Below are 16,839 nucleotides of genomic sequence, written 5' to 3'. Positions count from 1 at the left end.
TAAAAATGTATATAAAACACATTACTATTAATATTAGTAGTAGTATAAATAGAAGTATATTAACTTATAACAAATCAAGGTAAAAATCTATAAAATATTTCAAAAACACTTCAAAAAAGCCAAAACATGTCCACCCCTAAAATATCAAGACTATTTCCATGGTGTATATAATTTATAATGTATGTTCACAACTGTAAACAAAACAAGTGACTTCCCTGTGACCATAATATATAACATTACTGTCTAGATCTAGTCCAGTGGATGATGAAAATAAACCAATATGAAAGTAGATTAATCGTGTTAAGAGAGGAACGTTTTGTTTTTTTTTCCAGCAGGACATTTGTCAGATCTGCTGTCCTCCTCTTTCTCTCTCTCAGTCTCTCAGAATGGGCTTTTAAAGGACAGCAGTGACGTGACTGAAATACTAATGTGCTTTTTTCTGTCATCTTCACCTCTTATCGACTGCTCAGTGCTGCTTTATGGATCTCTCAGCCTCTTCTCAACAAAATGTTAATGACTAGCTTAAATTAAACGAGAAGCTAAATAAGTAGTTGATCAACTCTCCTTTCTGGCATTCAAAATGATTTTATAAATGAAATAGGTTTAATGTGTAATTTTTGTATCAGTTGTATCCATTTTTTAATACATTTTAGCAATTTTGTAGTTTTTTGTACTTTTAATGTGTCAATATATTCATTATTACTTTTTTTTGTTTCAGTATTTTTTTGTATTTTATTCCACATTTTAATACATTTATTTACTGTTTTTATTAATTGATTTATTTGTTTGTTTGTTTATTTATTTATATTAATAAGTAATTTATTAAGTTTTAATCCAACTATTATTATGAAAAATACTTCCGTGGCAGATACCTAAAATAAAAATAAAAAATAGAAATACAAATAGAAGTGCTTTTGTTTTATCATTTTTAATTTTATTTGATGTGATTTCATCGAGATAACGTATTATTTATTTATTTTATTTTAATTAATTAATTTATTTATTCCAACTACTATTATGAAAATAGGGCTTGATGCACAGCTAGAGTTTTTAAGCCAATGATAAACTAATGGATTCAATTTCAATTTTTTATTTCACAAAGTTGTTTTTACAGCATCCATGTTGTAATTACAATACATTCAGTTAGACTTAAGCATTCATTTAGTTGTTCAAGCGTAAAACGAGATGAAAGACCGTTGTAACCACTAGCGCCCGTCAGTAGCAACAGGCTAGCGCAAAAATTCCATTGAAAATACTGGGGTAAAATAAACTGTCATATTTTAAAGACATGGCTGGGGGAAATACTTAATGTTTTTTTTATTTTATGTGACTTCACCGAATTATTATTATTATTATTATTATTATTATTATTATTATTATTATTATTATTATTATTATTATTATTATTATTATTATTATTATTATTATTATTTTATGTGATTATTAATGTGAATTAACATTGCATTAAATATTAATGTTTTAATATTATTCTTATTATTATTTTATGTGATTATTATTGTGGATTAACATTGCATTATATTTTAATGTTTTATTATTTAACGTGATTTCACAGAGTTAACATTATATTAAGTGTGATTATTATTATTATACAAATATTTTAACAATTCCAATACAGTAACGTTTTTAAATTTATTACAATATAATCTGAAACTTTAATTAGTATAATACAAATAAATGCACCATGCAAAAACAAGAAATATAATACAAATAAATAATACGATTTGACATATGGATCATTATATTATAACTGTACTTAAATTCTTGTCTTGTTTCTCATGCAGATCATCAGCTTATTAAACGTCTTCACACCACAGAAGTCTTTAGAGGAATTCCAAGACGTGTAAGTAACAACTGGACAATTTCCAGACATGATCTCATCTGATTATATCACGTTAAACACTTGTTTAGTTAATGTTAAGACAAGTCATGTTGAGGGTTCTGCCCCTGAAATCTAAAAATGAGCAATATTTGAAACCAAAAAAATAAACATTCCAAATATCCCGTGATCTCACATCAATTAAATTCCACATTCTGTATACACAACCTGACAAAAGTCTTGTCATTGATCCCAGTTGTTAAAGCAACAAATAAAAACTTGACTTCCAGTTGATCATTTGGAAAAGTGGCAGAAAGTAGATTTTTCTGATGAATCATCTGTTGAACTGCATCCCAATCATCACAAATACTGCAGAAAACCTATTGGAACCTGCATGGACCCAAGATTCAGTCAAGTTTGGTGAAGGAAAATCATGGTTTGGGGTAATAATCAGTATGCGGGCGTGCGAGAGATCTGCAGAGTGGATGAAATCACAGCCTGAGGTATCAAGACATTTGTGCTGCCCATTATATTACAAACCACAAGAGAGGGCAAATTGTTCAGAAGGATAGCGCTCCTCCTCGGCCTCCACATCAAAGTTCCTAAAAGCAAAGAAGGTCAATGTGTTCCAGGATTGGCCAGCCCAGTCATAAGACATGATCATTACTGAGCAAGTCAGGGGTAAGATGGAGGAGGCATTGAAGATGAATCCAAAGAATCTTGATGAACTCTGGGAGTCCTGCAAGAACACTTTCTTTGCCATTCAAGATGACTTTATTAATAAGTTATTTGAGTTACTGCAGAGATGTATGAATGCAGTCCTCCAAGCTCATGAGAGTCATACACAATGTTATTTTTTATCCACTGCACTATGACTTTATATTCTATACTGTACATTATTTCTGTTAAGTGACAAGACTTTTGTCTAAGCAAAGTCAGACCTTACTGTCCTAGGTAAATAACTAAAAATCAAGGCATGATCATATTTTATTTTGGCAAATAAGTGTAATCTAGAAACCTTTGACTTTCATATAAGCCACTTCTGATACCAAATGATCAACTAGAAGTCAAGTTATTATTTATTGTTCCTAAAACTTGGATAAGCGACAAGACTTTTGTCAGGTAGTGAACAGTTGAAGACAAAAAATGATTAGCCATCCAGTGAAAATTTGTATTTAATTTTTAAATATATTCCCAAGTTGTTGCTATTGTCAATTTGACACTTTGGGCTTTTCATAAAGTGCTTCAAGAAAAAAAGTTTTTCTTTTGTCACACTTTATTAATTTGTGTCAGCAGATTTTAATTACAGTAGACATTTTTAAAGGCTATTTTCGCACACAAAAAAACTAGTTTTTCACACTTTTTCAAAGTTTTATTAATATTTATTTTATGAAAATGTTTGTTTTTTAGAGAAGGATATATTTATACTACACTGTTAAAAAAATGAAGGCTACTGCAGTTATTTCATGTTGTCCAAACACAAATCGATTGCAATTTTACCCCTTAATCATCTCAGAGGTTCAGGGCGACATGCCCACGGATATTTTTTATTTTTTTTTATATATATATATATATATATATATATATATATATATATATATATATATATATATATATATATATATATATATATATATATATATATATATCCTTTCATCTGAGGGGCATGAAACAAATATTTTTTAACATATCATACTGCAAAATTATACATGCACACAATGATATTCTCTCTCTTGACGTATTGCATTACATTATGGTCACAAGCCTCTTTAACTACATTGAAGCCTATTGAATCAATATATAAACAAGCAGTTAAAATTATGGACTTATAGCCTATGCGATGGCATCATTGTGAAGTTTTATGTAAACATAACCTTTTTAGTTTTGATAGTTTTGATAGTAAGCCTCCTGTGGACAGGTGTTGAGAATAAGCAAGTTTGCTAAAACACTTAAACAAATGCATTTGGTTGTCCAGTGTATATGTGATGTCCATGTCAAATAAATAATTAAATAAATAAAATACAAAACCAAAATATTTATATTTATATGTTTTGTATTAGATATAAATATTACATTTACACACATAAATAAATATTTCTTTTTTCTTTTTTTTCAAATATATGCATGTATGTGCGTATATATACACAAACTCACACATTTAAAAGAAACTCCCCAAATTATGCCTGGTAAAAACCTTTATGTCAGAAAAAAATTCAAATATATTATTTTTGTGCTGGAAATGTATGCAAACTAGCATAAATTTAAAGAAGTATTTCCTCGTTTGCATGTTTAAACACAACATCATGAATCATAATGCAAACACAAAATAAAACAATAAAATCAACTCTTAATGTAATCAATCAACTTGGGTAATCTGCTGATAAATATTAGTTCATTACTTTCCCTTATTCACCTGCAGAGTCTTGCCTTGATAATATAAATGTTTCTGATTCTTTTTCACTGCATGTCTACAGATCTGCTGTCATTTTACTAGGGTAATTTATGAAATGTGAGGTTAATTACAGTAAGGCTCAGGGCTGGTGGTGTTGTGATGGTGATCGATCACTTGCTGTCCTTCATCTGCTTTCGCTCTCTGGTTTGTTCCTGAAGCTTGAATCTCTTACGCTTTTATGCTTTCATTTATTCTGCATGCTGTGTGGATTTCCTCTAGAGATGATCAATATGAGTCTAAAACTGCTCACTCAAAGCGGAATGATTTGTGGCGGTGTTAGGCGTTCATGCAGACTAAAATATTAAAACTAAACAAATTATGAAACTTACATTTTTCATCTTTGTGATTTTTAAATATATTATTATTAAATGATATTATAATATGTTTTTTATTTACCATAAAAGCAATATAATAATTATTATAATTATAATTATTATTATTATTATCATTATTATAGTAAATACTACTACTACTACTACTACTAATAATAATAATAATAATATTTATTATTTTAAATATTTTATTATTATCATTTATAGAATAAAATAGATATTATTAATATTATTATTTTTAAATATACAATTTTAAAACATTTTATTATAATGTTTTAGTAGTAAATATTTTTTTAAATATGTGCAACAAAAAAGTAAATTTTTTTATTACAAAATAAATAATAATAATAATAATAATAATAATAATAATAATAACTATTATTATTTTTTATTTCATTATTGTTATTAGGGTTGGGCTGATAGACAATGTCATCATCCATCGCCGATGGCAGATAGATGTCACAATGCTGAGCCAGCATTGCGATCCTCTGCCCCGCTCCCTTTCGCAAACCCGCTCGCAAAAAATACAGACTTAGGCCCCGTTTACACCAATACAGCTTAGTTTTAAAATGGTATTTTAGAACGAAAATGATCTATATCCACACTGGCGTTTTATCTAGCATTTCTGAACAGCCCTCCGTCCACACTATACGAGTACCACTCCCTGAAAACGCACAACACATGACCACACTGTCATGTGCTCGTCTGAGCTCCAGCTCCAGCTCAGCGGATGCTTTGAGCAGTGCACGTCGGACAGTTTATCAAGGATGTACCGCTGGATCACGTCTCACTTAAGTTGTTAAATGTGATAGCTAATTAATCTTGTCAGAACGAATCTATCAGGTAACGTGTCACAGCGTCAGTACAATGCTTCAATCTTACGCTTTCACATTTGTACTTTGTAATTTTAGCCTCAGATACTGTTGGTTCCTGTTGGTTGGGCACCTTTTTTACCTACCAAGTTTGTCGACGCCATTATAACAATACAGATCACTCTGCCTATTCATGCCAAAGTCCTGCAGAAAAAGTGATTGACAGGTGGTAATTTGTGTGTAACTTATCTTTTTTTTTATTTATGATTTGGTTATGGGTAAAACAAAGACCATGTGGGTCAGGTGGTTGAAACGGCAGGCTACAAATAATTAAATTGTTATGAATTCATTAATTATTCATAAATAAGTAATTCACCGCTGCCTACAACGACGATGCCATCATCCATCGCAGTGTTTCACATTAGCCATTGTAGAATGGCAAATCGGTCGATGTTGCCCAACCCTAATTATTATTATTATTGTTATCATTAAAAAAAATATACAAATATTATTTATTTTGTTATTATTATTTTTAAATATTCAATTAAGACATTTTATTATAATGCATAATTTCATCAAATAAAATATATTTTTTTAAATATGTGGAACAAAAGTCTATTTTTATTGAAAAAAAATAAAATAAAAAAATATTTACAATTTTATTATTATTATTATTATTATTATTATTATTATTATTATTAATAATAATAATAATAATAATAATAATTATTATTATTATTATTATTATTATTATTATTATTATAGTAAATAACAAAAATAATAAATATAGGTACAGATCATTTTAAATATACAGACAAATCACTTAAAATTATTATACAATTTTATTTTTCTAATATTATTTATTAAACTTTTAAAATATATTTGCAAAGCACCTTTATATGATTTCTGAAGGTTCAACTGTGTAGTATTTTTTTCACCAAACAAAATAATAAAAAACATACACTATGGACAATTTAGCTTACCCAATTCACCTATACCACATGTCTTTGTGCCCGGAGCACCCAGGAAGCCCACACGAACACGAGGAGAATATGAAACTACACACAGAAATGCCAACTGACCCAGCTGAGACTCGAACCATTGACCTTCTTGCTATGAGGCGACAGTGCAACCCACTGCGCCACCATGGGTCAGATCTCTGTTTAGCTTTTTTTCATAACACAAAATAGATAGCAAATATGACATTTAATCCATAAATGCGCAGCCACAGCTTCTGAATGCTCAGCAGAAGGGAGTTGACTGTACAATCGACTACAATCGAGTATCCCATTCACAGACTTGCTGACTGTCATCAAACAGCAAGTATTTTCACTGCATAAGAGCTTATAATGATCCACATTGATCCACAGCGGCCTCTATTGTGCATTAAAAAGAGATGAATGAAGCCATGCCAATAAAATATGGCACATTCAAAGAGGACTGTCACTGTTGCTGTTATCCAGCCAATAAAATTCATATCATTGTCCATGATATTTTTTCTCATCCCGCCAGTTACCTGGTCATGGAGCTGATGGACGCAAACCTCTGCCAGGTCATTCAGATGGAGCTGGACCATGAGAGAATGTCCTACCTGCTCTACCAAATGCTGTGTGGAATCAAACACCTGCATTCAGCCGGCATCATCCACAGGGTGAGAGAGATATACCTGCACATATATAGTTGAAATGAAAATTATTAGCCCTCCTGGGATTTCTTTTCTTTTTCAAATATTTCCCAAATGATGTTTAACAGAGCAAGGAATTTTGCACAGTATTTCTGATAATATTTTTTCTTCTAGAGAAAGTCTTATTTGTTTTATTTCAGCTAGAACAAAAGCAGTTTTTTTAGTTTTAAAAACTATTTTAAGATCAATATTATTAGCCCCCTTAAGCAATATTTTATTTTCGATCTACAGATCAAACTATTATGTTTATAAATGTGTTGAAAAAATATTCTTTCCATTAAACAGAAATTGGGGAAAATATATATACAATGGAGATAATAATTCAGGAGGGCTAATAATTCTGACTTCAACTGTACATATAAATACAGAGTGGAGATTAGAACTGCTGCATGTTGCAGAAGAATTCTGCCAATGGGGAAAAAATAATTAAAAACCACATACAAGATCATAAGACGGCAAAAATCACACCATATACATCAACCATGACTCTTATTGGTGTTTTTTTTTTAAATATTGCATTTAAGATTTTTTATACATGACACTTGGAAGTATCGCACACCATACGTGCACATTCGAATGTAATTTAATATGAAACAATTCAGATGTCGCTTTAAGGCACGACAGAAGTATGAACAGTGTCCTGAGTCGTAGCTGGGCACCGCGGACAGCCAACTTGCAGCGTCGGTGTGCATACTCTAATAGAAATCTATGTTTAGAACTACAAAATGCATGGCGCTGCATGGCATGTCGTCGAGTGGCACATCTGGTGTATGTAGTACGTAACTCATAAAATATAGGACTGCATGCCAATGAAAAACTGAAAACCGCACTTGGCCGCAAACCGAATGTGAAATCGAAAATGCTTTACAATAATTATTTACTATTTTATTAAATAATACAATTTTTAACACCTTTTAAATGTAATGCAATGACATAGATTATACTAACTAGTCAATAAAATAAGCACATTTTGTTGACAGTGAACGAGTCGAGAGGCTTAGTTTTTTTTTTACCAGCGTTGCCATGACAGCAGTAGCACTACTGCATGCAGCAGGAATAACTTCTACATATATAATGTCTTGTCTGCATTATTTAAGCGAACTTTGTAAGCATGGGATCATGAACAAAATACCAGCATAGCAGAATATTGAAGTATTTTAAAATATTTGCTGCTTGTGCGCTTTAGTCGATGCAGCAAAAAACTGGCTTTTGCATGGTAGTAATGAAATGAATGGGTTTTCATAGCGCAGCACATTTTGTGTCCAGTGTGAAAGCCGCTTCACTTTGTGCAATGACTACAGCTGAAGGGAAAGTGAAACCAGCGCACTGAACATTCTTTTCGCCAATTTTTCTCTGTTTGCCAAAAACTAAATTGGTGCATCCGTAATAACATATGCTAAAACTGCTTTAACCTAAAATTGCTGATAACCCTAAACAGGAATAAGCAGTGACCTTGAACTTTTGGGAATTGTACTGTGGGTTGTTCTCTAATTTTGTTCTCCACTATTGGTGAAATCAGCAGTTCTAATAGAAACAGTTCACCCAAAATAACAATTCAGCATAAATTAATTCATCATCATCCATAGTTTTCCACCCCAGTCTTGCTCTAAATGTCCTTGTTTGTTATTTATCCCTATTTCCCTTTAAGGATTTGAAACCTAGCAATATTGTGGTGAAATCCGACTGTACGCTGAAGATTTTGGACTTCGGGTTGGCAAGAACTGCTGGAACTAGTTTTATGATGACCCCCTATGTGGTGACGCGGTACTACAGGGCTCCGGAGGTCATTCTGGGCATGGGCTACAAGGAGAACGGTAAACCAAGCATATAGGAGACTGATCAACACTATCAAATTACGTTACATGTGTACAGCCTTCACAAAAATATAAAAACAGAAAATTAATCTTTTTTTAATTATTATTTTGGGGTCATTTTAGAAAAATTCACCAAACTTCAACATAATAAAACATTGTTTATGGGTTATTTCTGCTGTTAAAATGCTACACGGATAATTTTCTGACACATAACTCAATAGGAGGGTTAAATATTGACTGTAGTTCAAGTAGAATTCAAGTTTTCGAGTTGATTTGAGAATTTAAGCTTTAATACTTACATGCTGTGCTAACCTGCTGCTAGCGTGCTAAAATACTAACAGCTTTCACTGCTAGAACTCATTAAAAAGCTAAATATTAGTGTGTAGAGTTTGAGAAGAAATTAGAGGTCAGGCTATGGATTTCCTTCCGGAGGTCTGTTTTGATCTGAGCAGTTGTGGAATAATGGTTTTGTCTAATTACATGTGTGGCAGATATAATTAGCCAAAGTGATACAGCTCACTTAGGTCTTTCTCTCTCTCCATCACTGATGATTGTTTGTGCTAACGCTAACCTCTCCTTTTCTTTCCTTTTACTCTCTTGTCATGCTTCTGTGCCTGCAGTGGATATTTGGTCAGTTGGTTGCATCATGGGAGAAATGGTGCGCCACAAAATCCTATTCCCCGGCAGGGACTGTATCCTTCATTAATCGCTGCAAACTAGCTTGATTTATATGGCATAAATGATACAAGCCAATGAGAAATTAGCATCAAGTATGAGTGAAAGATATAAAAATTAGCATCAAGTATGAGTGAAAATACTAAAATTCAGTATTTTGATAAATAAACGCATGTGCATCTGTGAGAGACTTTCTCAATTTCATTTTCATTAATATTTATAACCTATTTTGAAAAAATAATTGTATATGCTGTGTATACTGTATACTAATACAGTCCATCCGTAAAGTATTCATATATAGCGCTTCACTTTTGCCACAAATTTTGTTACAGCCTTATTCCAAAATTGATTAAATTTATTTATTTCCTCAAAATTCTACACACAATACCCCATAACGACAATGTGAAAAAATTTTTTATGAAATTGTTGCAAATTTATTAAAAAAAAAAAAACTGAGAAATCACATGTACAGAAGTATTCACAGGCTTTGCCGTGAAGCTCTAAATTGAGCTCAGGTACATTCTGTTTCCACTGATCATTCTTGAGATGTTTCAGCAGCTTAATTGGAGTTCACCTGTGGTAAAGTCAGTTGATTGGACATGATTTGAAAAGGCATACACCTGTCTATATAAGGTCCCGGGGTTGACAGTGCATGTCAAAGTGCAAACCAAGTATGAAGACAAAGGAATTGTCTGTAGCCCTCCGAGACAGGATTGTCTTAGGCACAAGGCTGGGGAAGGTTACAGAAAAAATTCTGCTGCTCTGCAAGTTCCAATAAGCACAGTGGCGTCCATCATCTGTAAGTATAAGATGTTTGGAACCACCAGGACTCTTCCTAGAGCTGGCCCACCATCTAAGCTGAGTGATTGGGGGAGAAGAGCCTTAGTCAGGGAGGTGATCAATAACCCAATGGTCACTCTGTCTGATCTCCTGTGTTCTTCTGTGGAGAGAGGAGAACCTTACAGCAGGTCAACCATCTGTGCAGCAATCTACCAAATCAGGCCTCGGTGAATGTCCTTGAGTGGCCCAGTCAGAGCCCAGACCTAAATCCTATCAAACATCTCTGGAGGGATCTCTGGACGGCTTTACACTGTCACTTCCCATCCAACCTAATAGAGTTGGAGAGGTACTGCAAAGAGGAATGGGCAAAAATTCCCAAAGACAGGTGTGCCAAGCTTGTGGCATCCTATTCAAAAAGACTTGCGGATGTAATTGCTGCCAAAAGTGCATCAACAAAGTATTGAGCAAAAGCTGTGAATACTTATGTACATGTAATTTTTCAGGTTTTTATTTTTAATAAATTTGTCTTTTTTCACATTGTCAATATAGGGTAATTTTGAGGAAATAAATTAATTTAATCCATTTCCATTTTGGAACAAGGCTGTAACACAAAAAAAATTGTAAAAAGTGAAGCGCTATGTACTTTTTGGATGCACTGTATATATTTATATATTTATATATATATATATATATATATATATATATATATATATATATATATATATATATATATATATATATATATATATATATATATATATGTTTATTTATTTATTTATTTCTGTCCACAAAAATAGTGGGTTTTTAATCGTATAAAATTTTAAATGGGTACGTGTTTTTAGGTACAGAAGTAAATAAATACTTACACATTTTATTTTTATATTTAATAATAATAATTATTATTTTAACTATTGTAAAATAATTTTTACAGTAACATATAGAAGACAGTATTTTTACAAAATAGTATAGTTTGAGTATATATTACTATATGTGAGTACATAGGGGTTTCTGCAGGTTTCACCAAGTTAAATTTAAGACTTTAAGACCTTCTTAAGTCTATTATGACTGAAACGTTAGACTTATACAGGGCTAAATGCTAAGGACTTTTTTCAAATATCCCAGTTGGAAAAGATTTTCACTTGCTCTATCGAAAAAAGATTAAAATCTAATACATTTAATAATACAATAATAATAATTTTGTTTGAAAATGTTTGTATTCATTTTCAAATATATCCATTTACAAACACTATAACTCTTACAAAGAATAGAACAAAACATAGCTGTCAGTTACTTCAGTCAACAATAACAATAATTTAATATTTTAAAAATGTAGGCCAGGTCAGTATCCTCAGCAGTAAATAAATGGAGAACTTTTAAGCAAATGTTACTGTAAGAAAAGTAATTAAATGCTATTTTTAAATGAAAGGTTTTATTGAGATGCATTGTTGGTAATTGTATGGGTGTTAATGGCCATATTGGGTAGCTATACATGAACAAAGAAAAATTAAGACCTGTTAAAAAAGATTTACAGTAAGATATACAACACAATATTTTAGTAGATTTAAGACTTTTTACGGCCTAAAACGTAGCTTTTAAGACCCAGCTGATACCCTGGTGTACAGCATATTTGTAAGCTTTATTATTACTTTAAAATTATATTTTATTATCATAATTTATCTTTTATAGTCATTTTATATTTAATTAATATTTAAAAATTTTATAATTATTCTATAATTATTTTTATTAATAATAAAAATAAATGCATAATTAAATAAAGTAATGTATTTTGGATCTCATATCAATTCTTTTTATGATTTTGCAGTCCACATGACACTTGACCTGACCAGTGTTCATCTGTTCAGGCATAACTAATCGACTAGGCTGTAGTTCTCTAACCTGCAGGCTTCATTTGGTTTCTTTCCTTTTTTTTAGGTGCCATTTAAAATGTTGTTTCAATCTCTTATTGTCACTCTCATTCACTTCAGTCCTCTGAATATTGAAGATGTTGTTCATTAAGATGTTGCGGGATCATTGTCTGATGTGTTTGATGTCAAGCCCTGATGCTTTCTCCTCACCACGGTCTAGTTATTTATCCTATAATAGGACGCGGTTCTCCTTTAATTGGCATTTAGAGACAGTAAAACAAGTGAAATAATGATTCAGTCTCAATCTCTCTCTCTCCAGTCACTCATTACTTTGAACTTCACTTCTCTGATGTTAATGAAACCTAGAGAGTTAAATATCAGTTACAGATAAGTTAGTCACTGGCAAACAGTGCTTGTTTTCTGTTCTCCAAACTGCAATTAAGGTATTGATCCTGTAGACCAAGCCTGGCTTAATTGGGTCATTTTAAAAACTCATTAACACATGCCTAAATTGACTTGACTGTGCTGTTGATACCTCTAGTAAAAATTTAAAAAAATCCTTTACCAGAGAGTTTTAAAATGCCCTTATTATGCTGTGTTTAAGATTCATAGTCACCTACAATAAGCTTTCAATCCATTTAAGCTCAAAAAACACTTGATTTTCTCATAATATACATTGCAGTATCAGCTCTTTTCTCACAGTGTCTGAAATATTTACTACAAAGATTAGGGCAGAATCCGAATTCATTTACTATTCCCTAGTTGAAACTACACAGAAATTAATTTGCCGCACAAACTCTCAAAGGGCATTATTAGCATTCTCTAGCTGTTGAGTGTACATTGGATGTACACTCGTTATTGTGGTGCATTGTGGGAGCGATTGAGTTCACTTAAAAACATCCACTATGGTTTCAGACACCACTACAAATGGCTCCTGCTTCAAATAGTGCACTATTTAAGGGTATGGGGAGGGGTTCTCAAACTCTGTCCTAGAGGTTTGGTGTCCTCCAGATTTTAACTCCAACTTGTCTCAACACACCTGCAGGGATGTTTCTAGAAAGCCTAGTAAGAGCTTGATTAGCTAGCCCAGGTGTGTCTGATTGGTGTTGGAACTAAACTTTGCAGGACACCAACCCTCAAGGAGTTTGAGAACCCCTGGTAAAGGGGATAGTTCGGATGCTGGTGTCTCTAAACTCAGGCTGCATCTGAAATTGTATTCTCCCATACTACAGGGTGAGCCATTTATATGGATACACTTTATTAAAATGGAAATGGTTGGTGATTTGAATGTCCTGTTTGTGGCACATTAGTATATGTGAGGGGGCTCATGAAAGAATAAAGTTACGTTAAAACCAAGCACACCATTGTTTTTCTTGTGAAATTCCCAATAAGTTTGATGTGTCACATGACTCTCTCCTATTGAAAAAACAAAAGTCGGATCCAAGATGGCCGACTTCAAAATGGCCACCATGGTCACCACCCATCTTGAAAAGTTTGCCCATATAAATGTATATAGTACACTTAAAACTGTATGCGAGCAGAGTAGTATGTCCGAATTCATAGAATTCAAAAAACACTATGCGAGAAATACCTGGATACTTACGTACTACTTCCAACGAGATTCTGAAGTGTGCATCTAATAGATGCTACGCAATTCCATGATGCACCGCGAGAGAATTCATGAATGGGAGTGAAGCGATGCAACTGACGCGGCTAGGTCCCGTGACGACGACAAAATGGTGGATGTAGTATGTTCGAGTTCCATTCATACTACTCACATTCATACTGTAAAGTACAGGGGTGTCCAACCCTGTTCCTGGAGATCTACCTTCCTGCAGATTTCAACTCCAACCCAGATCAAACACACCTGCCTGTAATTATCAAGTACTGTTCAGGTCCTAATTAATTAGTGCAGGTGTGTTTGATCAGAGTTGGAGTTGAAATCTGTAGGAAGGTAGATCTCCAGGAACAGGATTGAGCCCTCCTGGTATATAACATACTTTAACGGTGAAGTAGTACATTTACATTCAAATGCAGTACCTACTGAGTAGTAGGCGATTTTTGGACGCAGCCTCAGACTTTCTGAGCCAACTCTACTCTGATTGATCAGATGGTCCAGTCAGTTGTGATAGATTTAAACCACATGTCCATTTCCACATCTGAATTCCAGCTCCAAAGGTCTTTCGGACAGTAACAATGGCATTGGTTTTACTAAATCAATTTGCGATTGGCTCTTCAGAATCTTTTTTTATTTTTTTTATTTTGCTAGACAAAAAAAAAAAAAAGGAATTTATAGTGCATTTTGATCTAAGAAACTTGGTCTTTAAAACTTTGATCTATGAAACCTATATTGCACACTATATACTGTACATGGAAGGTCGTATCTAAATTCTGCAGATTTGCACAGATTTGCGAGCCCATCGTTCAGTCTCTGCGTAAATATATATAATTTTATTCAGATTTTATATTGAGTGCAGTAATATTATTGAATAGCTTGCAAATGTTTAGAAAAAATATGTACAATGCAATATGTAAAGTAATATTTTCTGTAATTCAGTAGGTGTATTATATGAGTGAACTGCTGTAGCTTTGTTTACTAACTAAGCGGTTCTAATTGTTTTTTTTATATTTATTTATTCATTTATTTATTCTTTTCTGGGTTTTCAGCTCAAAATAATTCCCCATAAATCCGTAGATTTTTTTTCTAAGTTCTGCAAACAGTAATAGCAAATAAATGCAGATTTTGTCTGGTCCAGGTCACATATGAAATAGCGTAACAGAGGGAGAGGGGTCTGGATGCAGACCTGGTGCAGTGCAATCTGAGCTGCATTCAATGCTTTTAATGCTCACACCTAACCCCACCCCTAACCCTACCCCTCACAGTGACGTCACTAGCTCCATTGAGTGCAGTGTGTTTGACATTGCATCAGTGCATCATCAAGGCTGCATCTCCTTCTTTAATAATAAATTGGAATATTTAACGTGTGAATATGAACTAATGTTATTTAACTTCAACAACATTAACTAACAGTAACAAAGATAAAAAAATACCATTATAAATGTATTACTAAATGTTTGTTAATATTAGTCAATATATTAGCTCGCATTAACTGACGAACCATTATTTTAAAGGGTTGCAAATGACATTTTAGTGAGTGTATTCTGTAAATCACAATCAAAATGTATGATTTAGCTCAGAAAAAGGTATCCAGATACTATTGTAATAGGGTGAACTTCAAGAATATTACAAACATATTAATTTTGTTTGCATTCAGTTTTGTACATGTACATTTTTGCCTTTGGCACAAAAAATGTCCCCTTAATGTCTTTTCGATCGTATCACATTCTGCCAACCTGCTTTAGATTATTTTAACACAGAGGGCTCCAATCTCCTTCTTTAATAATAAATTGGAATATTTAACGTGTGAATATGAAGGATTGCATTATCTCACTGGACCAGAGCGGGTTCATAAGTGAAGTGAAGTGAGCGACTCTTTGGTGGATAATCTTTAAAATATGTCACATTCATTTCCTCAGTCAGTGCTCTTTATAAATCTGTCGAGCCGCTTGGCCAGATAGCGTTTTCAATCATCATAGGTAGAAGCAAAAATGTAGGTAGCATAATTTATAAACAGTTGAAGTCAGAATTATTAGCCCCCCTGAATTATTTTCCCCCCTGTTTATTTTTCCCCAATTTGTTTAATGGAGAGAAGATTTCTTCAACACATTTCTAAACTTAATAGTTTTAATGACTCATTTCTAATAACTGATTTATTTTATCTTTGCCATGATGACAGTAAATAATATTCGACTAGATATTTTTCAAAACACAGCTTAAAGAGACATTTAAAGGCTTAACTAGATTAATTAGGTTAACTAGGCAGGTTAGGGTAATTGGGCTAGTTATTGTATAACAGTAGTTTGAAGACAGTCATAAAAAGAATTAGCTTAAAGGGGCTAATAATTTTGACCTGAAAATGGTTCATAAAAAAATTTAAACTGCTTTTATTCTAGCCAAAATAAAACAGATAAGACTTTCTCCAGAAGAAAAAATATTATCAGACACACTGTGAAAATTTCCTTGCTCTGTTAAACATCATTTAGGAAATATTTAAAAAAGAAAAAAATCTAAGGGGGCTAATAATTCTGACTTCAACTGTATATATAGAAATCACTGCCAGTATGCAAGTATGCATTACCAAGAAAAAAAATGAACATGCATTGAAACCAGCTTTGTGAAAACCAGCAGAAGAGTCCTTGCAGTTGCTAATAATACATTTTAACATATTAATAATAGCACAACTACTAGAATCATAAAAAGTCGAGCATTTGACTTTCTAAGTTGTTTTAATTCGGATATTACATTAAAATGTAGTGTGTGTGTCACTTGCAGTTTGGTGTATATGGTGTGTCTGGTGTATGTTGTGTTTGTCATGTAATGCTGATTGTATGTTGTGTGTGGTGCAGTGGACATGTGGTCTGTAGGCTGTATCTTTGGGGAAGTTATAAGAGGAACTGTGCTGTTTCCAGGGACAGATCGTATCCTTCCCTTCTGTCTGTTCTCTGCTCCTCACTGCTGTCTCCTTTC

The 16,839-nt window shown here is 32.7% G+C and overlaps 1 protein-coding gene across 7 annotated transcripts in view; it reads left to right on the top strand.

Moving 5' to 3' along the window:
- Positions 1–16,839, top strand: part of mapk10 (mitogen-activated protein kinase 10) — a 144,297-nt gene that overhangs the window by 84,842 nt on the left and 42,616 nt on the right. For all 7 annotated transcript variants that reach the window (XM_056445807.1, XM_056445808.1, XM_056445811.1 and 4 more), the window contains exons 5-8: positions 1,803–1,861; positions 6,946–7,084; positions 8,766–8,931; positions 9,552–9,623. In XM_056445807.1, coding sequence (XP_056301782.1) covers positions 1,803–1,861; positions 6,946–7,084; positions 8,766–8,931; positions 9,552–9,623 — 436 coding nt within the window. The remainder of the gene's footprint in view (positions 1–1,802; positions 1,862–6,945; positions 7,085–8,765; positions 8,932–9,551; positions 9,624–16,839) is intronic.

This window comes from Danio aesculapii, chromosome 21, assembly GCF_903798145.1.
Source record: "Danio aesculapii chromosome 21, fDanAes4.1, whole genome shotgun sequence".
Taxonomy (NCBI): Eukaryota; Metazoa; Chordata; class Actinopteri; order Cypriniformes; family Danionidae; genus Danio; species Danio aesculapii.
Note: the sequence above shows the minus strand (reverse complement) of the source record. Positions and strands in the feature narration are given on the sequence as shown.